Below are 12,274 nucleotides of genomic sequence, written 5' to 3'. Positions count from 1 at the left end.
TCCTATTTGGAACCAGTCTGTTGTTCCATGTCCAGTTCTGGGGCCAAACTAGAACTGACTCATTTGAAAAGACCCTGATGCTGGGAAAGATTGAAGGTGCGAGAAGGGGACGACAGAGGATGAGATGGTTGGATGGCAACAATGACTTGATGGACATGAGTTTGAGTAAACTCCGGGAGTTGGTGATGGACAGGGAGGCCTGGTGTGCTGCGATTCATGGGCTCCCAAAGAGTCGGACACGACTGAGCAAATGAACTGAACTGAAAGTATGGTGTGCTTAGTTTGGGCCTCCCTGGTGGTTCAGGTGGTAAACTGCAGGTGGTTCTGCCTGCATTGCGGACACCTGTGTTCGATCCCTGCAGTGGGAAGATCCCCTGGAGAAGGGGAAGCCTACCCACTCCAGTATTCTGGCCTGGAGAATTCCATGGACTGTACAGTCCATTGGGTTGCAAAGAGTCAGACACGAGTGAGCAACCTTCACTTTCACTTTCAAACGGTGGAGGTAATGAAGATAACGGCGACCTCCTTCAAAATGTCCCATGCTTGCACTGCTACACTCAGTGCCCCCAACCCTGCAGCAGGCCACCGCCGACCCACGCCTCTGCCAGAGACTCCTGGACACTCACGGCAAGTCTGGGTCAGTCTCTTGTGGGGTCACTACTCCTTTCTCCTGGGTCCTGGTGCACAGGACCTGGTGCACAGGTTCTGTTTGTGCCCTCCAAGAGTCTGTTGCCCCAGTCCTGTGTAAGTTCTGGTGGCTCTATGGTGGGGTTAATGGTGACCTCCTCCAAGAGGGTTTATGCCACATCCATGTCTGCTGCACCCAAAACCCCTGTCCCTGCAGCAGGCCACTGCTGACCTGTACCTCTGCAGGGGACACTCAAACACAGGTCTGTCTCAGTCTCTGTGGGGTCTCTGGGTCCTGGTGCACACAAGGTTTGTTTGAGCCCTCTGAGTGTCTCTGGTGGCTATGGGGTTTGATTCTAAACACGATTTCGCCCCTCCTGCTGTCTTGCTATCTCAAATCCTAAAAGATGGTGCTGTTAAAGTGCTGCACTCAGTATGCCAGCAAATTTGGAAGACTCAGCAGTAGCCACAGGACTGGAAAAGGTCAGTTTTCATTCCAATCCCAAAGAAAGGTAATGTCAAAGAATGCTCAAACTACCACACAACTGCACTCATCTCACATGCCAGCAAACTAATGTTCAAAATTCACCAAGCCAGGCTTCAACAGTACATGAACTGTGAACTTCCAGATGTTCAAGCTGGATTTAGAAAAGGCAGAGGAACCAGAGATCAAATTGACAACATCCGTTGGATCATCGAAAAAGCAAGAGATCCAGAAAAACATCTACTTCTGTTTTCTTGACTATGTCAAAGCCTTTGACTGTGTGGATCACAACAAACTGTGGAAAATTCTTCAAGAGTTGGGAATACCAGACCACCTGACCTGCCTCTTGAGATATCTGTATGCAGGTTAGGAAGCAACATTTAGAACTGGACATGGAACAACAGACTGGTTCTAAATTGGAAAAGGAGTATGTCAAGGCTGTATATTGTCACCCTGCTTATTTAACTTATATGCAGAATACACCAAGCTCAAGCTGGAATCAAGATAGCTGGGAGAAATATCAGTAATCTCAGCTACGTAGATGACACCACCCTTATGGCAGAAAGCAAAGAAGAACTAAAGAGCCTCTTGATGAAAGTGAAAGAGGAGAGTGAAAAAGTTGGCTTAAAACTCAACATTCGGAAAACTAAGATCATGGCATCTGGTCCCATCACTTCATGGCAAATAGATGGGGAAACTGGGGAAACCATGAGAGACTATTTTTTTGGGCTCCAAAATCACTGCAGATGGTGACTGCAGCCATGAAATTAAAAGACGCTCGCTCCTTGGAAAGAAAGTTATGACCAACCTAGGCAGCATATTAAAAAGCAGAGACATTACTTTATCAACAAAGATCCGTCTAGTCAAGGCTTTGGTTCTTCTAGTAGTCATGTATGGATGTGAGAATTGGACTATAAAGAAAGCTCAGAGCAGAAGAATTGTTGCTTTTGAACTGTGGTGTTGGAGAAAACCCTTGAGAGTCCCTTGGACTGCAAGGAGATCCAATTAGTCCACCCTAAAGGAAATCAGTCCTGAATATTCATTGGAAGGACTGATGCTGAAGCTGAAACTCCAATACTTTGGCCATCTGATGCAAAGATTTGACTCATTGGACAAGACCCTGTTGCTGGGAAAGATTGAAGGTGGGAGGAGAAGGGGATGACAGAGGATGGGATGGTTGGATGGCATCACCGATTCAATGGACATGAGTTTGAGTAAACTCCGGGATTTGGTGATGGACAGGGAGGCCTGGTGTGCTGCAGTCTATGGAGTTGGAAAGAGTCGGACACGACTGAGCCACTGAACTGAACTGAACTGATCTCTCTGTCTGTCTCAGAAGACAGCTTCCCCTCACAGGGCACATGGTTTTCCACAGAGATCCTCGAGGCTGTGGGCTGGGGTTTCAGAGCATGCATATCTATCTATCTGTCATCATCAATCTATCTCTCTGTACATTTCAGGAGAGAGCACCCTTCCACAGGGCACACAGGTTTCCACAAGATCCTTGAGGCTGTGGGCTGGGGTTTCAGAGCCAGGCAGTCATCACACTGACGCAGCACAGGAGGAGCAACCTGCCTTCCAGACCATGTGTCCACCAGCTAACTGTGTGACCTTGGCAAAAAACCTCCTCCTCCTAAGCATCACTTTCCTAACATGTAGGTAGGGCTGGTAGCCCCTGCCTGTCCTCCTCTTAAGTGTTCACGAGGATAAGATTTAGTAAACACCCTGGACACATGAGAAGAACAGTGCTTGTACTGGTCCCCAAATCACGCAGGGCTGCAACCCTAGACGGGTCAAGGGCACAGATCCCTGTGAGAGTCGGCTGGAAGGGAGGAAAATCCACAAAGGAGACACAGGCAGAGACACAGGGGTGTGGCAGAGGCCTCCCAGCCACAACAACGAAAGAATCTATAAAGTCCCCAGGGCTGACCACATCTGAGTCACAGATAAAATGGAGTTTCAAATGCTGCGAGTTGTGGACTCCTAGGACCCCACGCCCTCAGCCTGGCCCCAGCTGTGCCTCTTGGGAAATCTCTCATTAGACCAGTGTTCAGGAGGGGATGTTGGGAAGAGTGGGCACCTCACTGGCTCGTTTGCCTGCTTCATAGGGTAGTCCAAACAGGATGTGTATTAAAGCACATGGCATCACAGTACCAAACCACAACATGCCCAGCAGGGCATTCTCATTTAAAAAAAAATATGCTAACAAAGCAGGCATGAAATGGTGGCAGAAAAAGCATGTCCTTTTTATAAAAGCTCAGGACACAGAATCAGACAGGCTTAGTCTGAAACCTATTTTTGAGATTTTCCAACTATGGGATCTTGGGCAAGTGAGTTAACCTCTCTGTGACTCATTCTAAAATAATAACAAAGTATTAAATATAATAACATAATAATAATTCAATAATTTCTATAACAATAGAAATAACACTTGTATCTACTTCCAGTTGTTATAAGAATTTGTGCTGATGATAATTTTAAAAAACATTTATCAAGCCTTTTCTGGGTGTCAGCCATTATGCCAAGTAAGAAGCTGCATAACTCTGTAAGGAAAGACAGACTGGGTAGAGACAGGTATGAATCCTGGTTCCAACACCAACAGATCGTGTGACCTTGAGCAAGCTTCTTAATCTCAACCGGCCCCTTTTCCTTCTCTGTAAAATGAACACAGTAACCTCAAGGGTTAGGTGTTGGGATTAAATGATGTAATCTATGTAAAGCACTCAGACCAGTACTCTAAGCACTATGACCAGTACAGTTATCACCAGAAGGGTTGGTTGTTATCAGTTACTCAGCCTGACAGGCAGCTATTCCTCAGTAAACAGACCACCACGGGAATGACGACTCTTCTGCTCAGGCTAGAGGCAGGGCTCCAGGCTCCCAGCTGGGAGCTGTCATGAAGACAACGCTCGCCCTCTGGTGGACACAGAAGGAAGAGAACAAGACAACACAGTCCTCCCAGAGTCTGTTTCCCAGCAGGCATCCTCTCAAGACTCAGATACTGGGAGTGTTGCGTTTAAGTGAACGCAACTTTCGCATTATTGTTTTTTATTTTGCGTCATTCTTTTTTATTTTGCATTATTATTTTTCAGAAATTCCATGATTTCAAAATTTCTAATGCAAAGCGTTGGCCAGGTGCTGCCAGGGTTCCTCGTGCTTTCCCCAGGGCTTCCAGTCACCCACTTACCCACCCACCCTCCCGACGGAAGAAGAGCTTAATGGCCAAAGTAGGCTCTTAATTGTGAAAGCGTGCTCCGAATCTCCTTAAACTTCACTTACATCACATACAGATTATCTGCACCCACTTCCCAAGAAACAACAATAAAAATAAAAACCTCTCTATCAGGACCAAACTCTGAGCGTCAGCATGTCCCAAGGTCAGCTCAGTGGGGCCCCAACCACTGAACTCTTCATTCCAACACACCTGGTGCTGTGACTCGATGCACCAGGGTTGAGGCAGGTAAGACAGAAGGAAACAAAGTTTATATCCCAGCAGGAAACAGATAACAAACAAAAGTAAAAGATCATGAAATGTGCTTTGCAGAGCATTTTAACAAGTAATAATACAGCAGAAGAGGTAATACACCCATTTGACTGGGTGGTGGAGGAAGAAGGGCCTTTGGAGAAAGTGATGTTTCTACTGAACAGAAAGACGAGAAATAAGCAGACATGTAAAAAAATCAGGAGGAAGAGCGTGTAGGCAGAGGAATGAAGAGATACTCTGTGTGGCCAGAGAGGAGTGAAGCAGGGTAGAAGAGGAGGCAGTCAGGGATTGGGCGAGCACGGGGCTGGGAGGGTCTAACAGGTCTGTGTTAGGAGATTAGATTTTACTCTGCGTGAAATGGGAAGCCAGAAGTGAAGTGAAGTGAAATTCACTCAGTCGTGTCCGACTCTTTGTGACTCCATGGACTATACAGTCCATGGAATTCTCTAGGCCAGAATACTGGAGTGGGTAGCCTTCCCCTTCTCTAGGGGATCTCCCCAACTCAGGGATCAAACCCAGGTCTCCTGCATTGCAAGCAGATTCTTTACCTGCCAAGGGAAGCCAGAGGAATTCTTTAAATCAAAGAGTGACAAGATATAATTTACATTTTAAAGATAACTTTCGGGTTGTAAATGGAGGGGGTAGGACAAAAATAGCAGAGAGGAGCAAACCAGTGACAAGGCTCCTGGATCTACTTGTTTTCCCACTTTTTAAATTGAAGTACAGTTGATTTACAATGTTATGTTAGCTTTAGGTGTACAGCAAAGTGATTCAGTTATACATATTTATGTGTATATGTCTATATTCTTTTTTTCAATTCTTTCTCATTATACCTGCCAAGCTCCTCTATCCATGGGATCTCCCAGGCAAGAATACTGGAGTGGGTTGCCATTTCCTTCTCCATAGGATATTCTCGACCCAGGGATCAAACCCAGGTCTCCCACATTGCAGGTGGATTCTTTACCATCTGAGCCACCAGGGAAGCCCTATAGTTTATTACAAGATATTGAATATAGTTCCTTGTACTATGTAGCAAAATCTTGTCATTTATCTATTTTATACATAGTTTTGTGCATGTTAATCCCATACTCCCAATTTATCCCTTCCCCTACCTTCCACTTTGGTAACCGTTTGTTTTCTTTATCTGTGAGTCTATTTCTGTTTTGTAAATAAGTTCATTTGTAGTACTTTTTAGATTCCACATATAAGTGATATCATATAACACTTGTCTTCCTTACTTCATTTATATGATAATCTCCAGGTTGGATCTACTTTATTTTTATTTATTCATTTTTTGGCTGTGCCCCGTGCCAAGTGGGATCTCAGTTCCCCATCAGGGATCAATACCCATGTTCCCTGCATTGGAAGTGCAGAGTCTTAACCACTGGACCGCCAGGGAAGTTCCTGGATTTACTTTAAATGAAGTATTTACAAGACTCGCCCACGGGTGAGATGGGCATAACCACATGGTGGGAAGAGGGGGATCTGGGTTTGCCCCATTGCACTGACATGAGGAAGATAGGGAGAGGAGCAGAAGCCGGTCTGGGCATGGAAATCCAGAATTCCCTATTGGACACGGCATGTGTGAGATGCCATGTGGTGACAATGAAGGGGTAGTCGGGCAGCCAAGACTGAAAAGGATGGAGACACAGGCAGGGGAGATCACAAGAGCAGGCAGGTGGGGCTATGGGATCAGAGAAGGGAGCCCTCCTGAGGCGGAGTTGGGGTACTGCAACCTTGAAGTCAGGCTCGCCGGGAGGAGCCTGCAGGAGCGAGGGAGTCGGAAAAACAAGGACAAGGAGGGCACCAGAAACTGGAAGAAATGGGTGGCTGAATGAATTGACTCTCAGCTAGGACGGAAATTATCCCAGGATTTAGCAACAGGGAGGTCACTGTAGCCTCGACAGGAACATCTTAGTGGGGTATGGGACATGAAGTGGATGTCTTACCACCTTTTTCAGTCTTTTCTCCAGCCCTCCTCCTCCTGAGGGCCCCACGAACAGGCCAGAACCCCGGGAGTCACCCCATACCCTCACTGCTCTACCCACTGACTCCACTGAAGCTCTGCGTCTCCATCAGCTCTGACCTTGGTTCAGGCCGCACCAGCTCTTTCCCGGACTTGCAGCTTCCCTTACTGACCCCCTTATCTCTAGGCTCCTCGCTCCAATCTGCCCCCAACATGGCCTGAGTGATGGCTCTAAAATGCATGTCTGACCCTGAGTCTCTAGTCCTGAAGTCTCCTGGACTCCCATTATCCTCAGGATCATGGTCAGCTTCCACACCGTGACCATCTCACCCTTGTCTCTTCGCCACCTTTTCATCTTCCCAGCTCCACTTCATCTGACCACCTCCTGCCTACCAAGGCCTTCAAAAGCTCTTTCCTCTTTTTTACATGCTTTCCTGATTCATTCTGCCCCTCCTGCAGCTAAAGCGTCACCTCTTCAAGAAGCCTCCCATGACCATCCCCCACCCTTCTGGGCACCCGGCTGTGGCTCACGGCCGCTTACCTGCTGCACCGGTTCAATGGTCAGCTCCATGTAGCGACTGATGGCTGCCATCCTCTTGAGCGGCTTGCAGTGTGGGAGTGTGGTGAGCGGCACCCAATCCGAGTTCTTTCAAGAGGAGACAGGAAGACAAAAAGGAAGGAGACACTTTCTAACAACAGGATTCCATTTTCTTCAAAAGAATCCCTACAGTATTTTTTCTGTTCTTTTATGGCACATCTCACTTTCTACTTCCTATAAGATGTATCTTATCTCTTTGATGTCACAGAAGGTGGGTGGGTCCAAAACTTTGCTGCACAGTGGAACTACCTGGGCTTCTTAAAAAACAGCTAATGTTTAGCTTTTAACCCCAAACATTCTGATTTAACCAGTGTGGAAGTGACCTGGAGAGTTTAAAAGCTCCCCAGACAATTATAAAGTTTGGCAAAGCTGAGAGACCACTTAAGGGGGTGCTAAACAAATGCTTTTAGAAGAAGTGGTTCTCGAACTTTACTGTGCATCAGAAGCACCAAGAGGACTTATTAAAACACCTTGAGCTGTGTTTTGGTAGAGCTTGGTGGACCCTAGAACTTGCATTTCTAACAAGTTCTTGGGCGATGCTAGTCCAAGGACCACACTTTGAGAACCAGAGCAGTAAAGACTGCTGAAGAGATGGTGAAGGCTCTACTTCCTCTCTTCAGAACACTAAACACATGAGGCTCTCTTGAAATATTTTAGCTCCCTTTTGGAATATAATTTCATAACAGATTCCAGAATGGAATGAAAATAACATCCATTAGAGCCTTCCTGGGAGCTTGGATCTTTGGTCCAAGAACCTATATCACCACTTTTAGCTTGGCCATACCTATACGCTATCTCCTATTTCATTAATTCAGTCAGATTATGCCATTAAACCTAGAACATTTGGAGGAGTGCACCTGGCTCACTCACAAGGAGTCTCATTTCCACTCTGAAAGAAATGAGAATAGTGAGGAGTCTACATAGGAGACTAGATTTTTTTTTTTCCTGAAAAAATTATCTTAGAAAAGAGGGAGCTGTTTATGTTCAAGTCTAAACAAACTCTCTTATTATCATGAGGTACTTGCTCAATTATTTGCAGCCAAGGACTTCTGACAAAGACAAACTCCCTCAGTTAGCATAGTTCTCTTTACTTACAGGAGTCACCTGATTAAATCAGTAAAGACAGAGACAGACACATTTACAGATATGACATAATTGTAAACGGTGGATCTTATTGTAAGCAACACTTTAAAAATCAGCTTTTTAGCAATATCATCTTTTTAAAAAGTTGTGTTATTGGTGGTGATGCTGTGCATGTCAAATGCATGCAAAAAGTAGGAACATAAGTTTTTACTAAATGAGGGCAAAAAACACATTACTTCTAAACTCAAGTATTAATTTATATAGTAAGTGAACTTCAATATGTGTGTAAATTACCAAATAGCATAAGTGGACATTTGGCTGTTTTATCTACATTGCTAAAAAATGTTCAAGTTTATATAGCGATTAAAAAAAAAAAAACTTTAAAAATATTTTGTATTTGGAAAAACAGAGGATCCTATTTTCTCAGGGCACTCAGCATTGGGCATAACAGTAGTTCTTTAAAGTGACTGGCGGGCCCACACCGGAGGGACCCCCAGACTCCCAGGCTGGGCCCTGGCAAGGCTCTCCACCTCTGCCCATGCTGGGCGCAGACACCAGTTGGCCCCGTCCAGCTGGGAGACCTTGCCTCGGTCATTGCCTCCTGGTTTTCTTCCTCCTTCTCTGCACAGGTCAGAAGGGCTTGGGTGTCGGGGTTCTCTCCTGCTTCAGAGGAAAATCCGAAGACCTGCCTCATCTTGCTCTTCATCACGCAGGAAAGGAAAATGATCTGAGAAGTGGGAGTTAAGGTTCAAGGAAGCGGAGAACTTCAGTTGCCTGATGCTGCCTTCACCTTGGCAGCCCGAGGGCTCCACCCTAGAGTGACGTCCTCACTCCCCAGAATCATCCTGCCAGGGTAGGCCCCAGAACAGACACGAGACCATCTGATGACAGAGCCAGGTGAAATTCTCTCTGTTCCCCCAGGGCCCACCACCCAGCCAGGTGCTCTATTCACTTGGTGAATACTTGTTAAACCAAAGGATTGTGAAAACCATCTTCCTCGGCTGAGGAAGGATGGTACACCTAGTGGGTTGAAGAGCGTCCTCTCCAGATTCATATCCACCCAGAACCTCAGAATGTGACTTTATTTGGAGACAGGGTCTTTGCTGATATCAAGAATTAGTTAAGATGAGGTTGGCAGTGGACTAGGGCGGCTAAGGTAAGTCCCACAACAGGAACTTTCGAGGAAAAGCAGAGATACACAAAAGGAAAAGGGCCACGTGAAGATAGAGGCAGAAATGGGAATTATGCTGCCAGGAACCAAGGCACCCCAGGAGCCCACCTGAAGCCGGAAAAGGCAGGGCAAGACTCTCTCTTTGAACCTTTGGAGAGAGTGTGGCCCCGTCTGGACTTGGGGCTTCTGGTCTCCAGAGCTGAGATAATAAATTCCTTTGGCTTAGGCCATCGAGTTTGTGGCGATGTGTTATGGCAACCCTGGGAGACTCAAACAGTAGGTGAGAAATCGTTTTTGAAACTGTTTCTGCTAAATCCACAGGGTTTTTTCACACACTCCCTCGCCAGCAGAGGTGTTATCCACTGTCAGCATCTCCACCCTCCATTGTCTGAGCTTAGCGTGCCCTTGAGGCCCTCACACCAAGGTCACTGGGGTGTCAGCACATTGGGCAACATCCACCCCAGGCTCCAGCATCAAAGAGGACAGAAAATCAGTGGAACAGAATAGAAAGCCCAGAGAGAAATCCACGAACCTATGGACACCTTATCTTTGACAAAGGAGGCAAGGATATACAATGGGAAAAAGACAACCTGTTTAACAAGTGGTGCTGGGAAAACTGGTCAACCACTTGTAAAAGAATGAAACTAGAACACTTTCTAACACCATACACAAAAATAAACTCAAAATGGATTAAAGATCTAAATGTAAGACCGGAAACTATAAAACTCCTAGAGGAGAACATAGGCAAAACACTCTCTGACATAAATCACAGCAGGATCCTCTATGACCCGCCTCCCAGAATATTGGAAATAAAAGCAAAAATAAATAAATGGGACCTAATGAAACTTAAAAGCTTTTGCACAACAAAGGAAACTATAAGCAAGGTGAAAAGACAGCCCTCAGATTGGGAGAAAATAATAGCAAATGAAGAAACAGACAAAGGATTAATCTCAAAAATATACATGCAACTCCTGCAGCTCAATTCCAGAAAAATAAATAATCCAATCAAAAAATGGGCCAAAGAACTGAACAGACATTTCTCCAAAGAAGACATACAGATGGCTAACAAACACATGAAAAGATGTTCAACATCACTCATTATCAGAGAAATGCAAATCAAAACCACAATGAGGTACCATTACACGCCAGTCAGGATGGCTGCTATCCAAAAGTCTACAAGCAATAAATGCTGGAGAGGGTGTGGAGAAAAGGGAACCCTCTTACACTGTTGGTGGGAATGCAAACTAGTACAGCCACTATGGAGAACGGTGTGGAGGTTTCTTAGAAAACTGGAATTAGAACTGCCATATGACCCAGCAATCCCACTTCTGGGCATACACACTGAGGAAACCAGATCTGAAAGAGAGACGTGCACCCCAATGTTCATCGCAGCACTGTTTATAATAGCCAGGACATGGAAGCAACCTAGATGCCCATCAGCAGATGAATGGATAAGGAAGCTGTGGTACATATACACCATGGATTATTACTCAGCCATTAAAAAGAATTCATTTGAATCAGTTCTATGAGATGGATGAAACTGGAGCCCATTATACAGAGTGAAGTAAGCCAGAAAGATAAAGACCAATACAGTATACTAACACATATATATGGAATTTAGAAAGATGGTAATGATAACGCTATATGCAAAACAGAAAAAGAGACACAGATGTACAGAACAGACTTTTGGACTCTGTGGGAGAAGGTGAGGGTGGGATGTTTTGAGAGAATAGCATCGAAACATGTATACTATCTATGGTGAAACAGATCACCAGCCCAGGCTGGATGCATGAGACAAGTGCTCGGGCCTGGTGCACTGGGAAGACCCAGAGGGATCGGGTAGAGAGGGAGGTGGGAGGGGGGATCGAGATGGGGAATACATATAAATCCATGGCTGATTCATGTCAATGTATGACAAAAACCACTACAATATTGTAAAGCAATTAGCCTCCAACTAATAAAAATAAATGGAAAAAAAAAAGAGGACAGAAGGTGCAGGATCAGCTGTGCAGGCCAGGTCGGCTCGCAAAGCCCTCCCCAGCCCCTGAGAAAGACAAGGCGAAGGTAAGAAAACAGGTTCACAGAGGGTGGGGCCGACGCAGTGGGGAGCAGCATGGAGACAGGAGCCAGCTCTTCTCTGAGCCCAGGGCCAAGAAGTTCACATTCCCTCTGCGGTCTCACAGAGCTCCAGTCAAGAGATACTTCTTATTATAAAAAAAAAAAAAGGAAAAAAATACAGAATTGCATGCTGCAATTGTGTCTGCCTGCCCTAGGCTTCAAACCACCACCCTGGCCACTGAGAAAGAATTCCTTCTACCAAGAGGGTAGGAGGGCGTGGTGGGGCAGAGGGGAGAGGAGACACAGGACACCCCGGGACCCGGGATGGATACAGACAGGTCCAGCGCCGCGCGGCCGAGCGAGGTCAGGAACCAGGGCGTGGCCCGCAGCAGGTACTCAGGCCGCCGGTCATGGGCCACGATGGCCGAGGCGTAGAGGAGACCGGCCAGGGCTGACAGGAACCGGGTCCACAGGTGGATGGACGGAAATGTCTTACCCCGGCACTGGGCAGAGAGAGGAAGGGGCTGGGCTGGGAGGAGCACTGCCACCTCGCCCAGCTCCCTTCAGTTGATTCTAAGACCCAGGGCCCTTGATGTGAGAGGTTGGAAGGCAAGCCCTCTGGCCAATGCCAGCGCCCAAAGGTGTTGTTTCCATTGGGCTTCAAGCTGCTTCCAGGAATTCCCTGGCAGTCTGGTGGACCACACGCTTTCACTGCAGGGGACACAGGTTCAATCCCTGGTCAAGGACCTAGGATTCCGCAAACCATGAGCCAAGGCCAAAAAAAAAAAGTTGCCCCCTTTGTC

General features: G+C 46.4%; 1 protein-coding gene across 9 annotated transcripts in view; it reads right to left on the bottom strand.

The window, feature by feature from the left end:
• The window catches only part of TMEM44 (transmembrane protein 44), a 48,711-nt gene that overhangs the window by 26,334 nt on the left and 10,103 nt on the right, over positions 1–12,274 (bottom strand). For 8 of the 9 annotated variants that reach the window (XM_043473318.1, XM_043473322.1, XM_043473323.1 and 5 more), the window contains exons 6-8: positions 11,804–11,974; positions 8,829–8,969; positions 7,103–7,207 (exon numbers count right to left, since the gene is read on the bottom strand). In XM_043473318.1, coding sequence (XP_043329253.1) covers positions 7,103–7,207; positions 8,829–8,969; positions 11,804–11,974 — 417 coding nt within the window. The remainder of the gene's footprint in view (positions 1–7,102; positions 7,208–8,828; positions 8,970–11,803; positions 11,975–12,274) is intronic. The other variant, XM_043473326.1, reaches the window with a different exon arrangement.

This window comes from Cervus canadensis, chromosome 7, assembly GCF_019320065.1.
Source record: "Cervus canadensis isolate Bull #8, Minnesota chromosome 7, ASM1932006v1, whole genome shotgun sequence".
Taxonomy (NCBI): Eukaryota; Metazoa; Chordata; class Mammalia; order Artiodactyla; family Cervidae; genus Cervus; species Cervus canadensis.
This window is presented reverse-complemented; position numbering and strand designations above follow the sequence as displayed.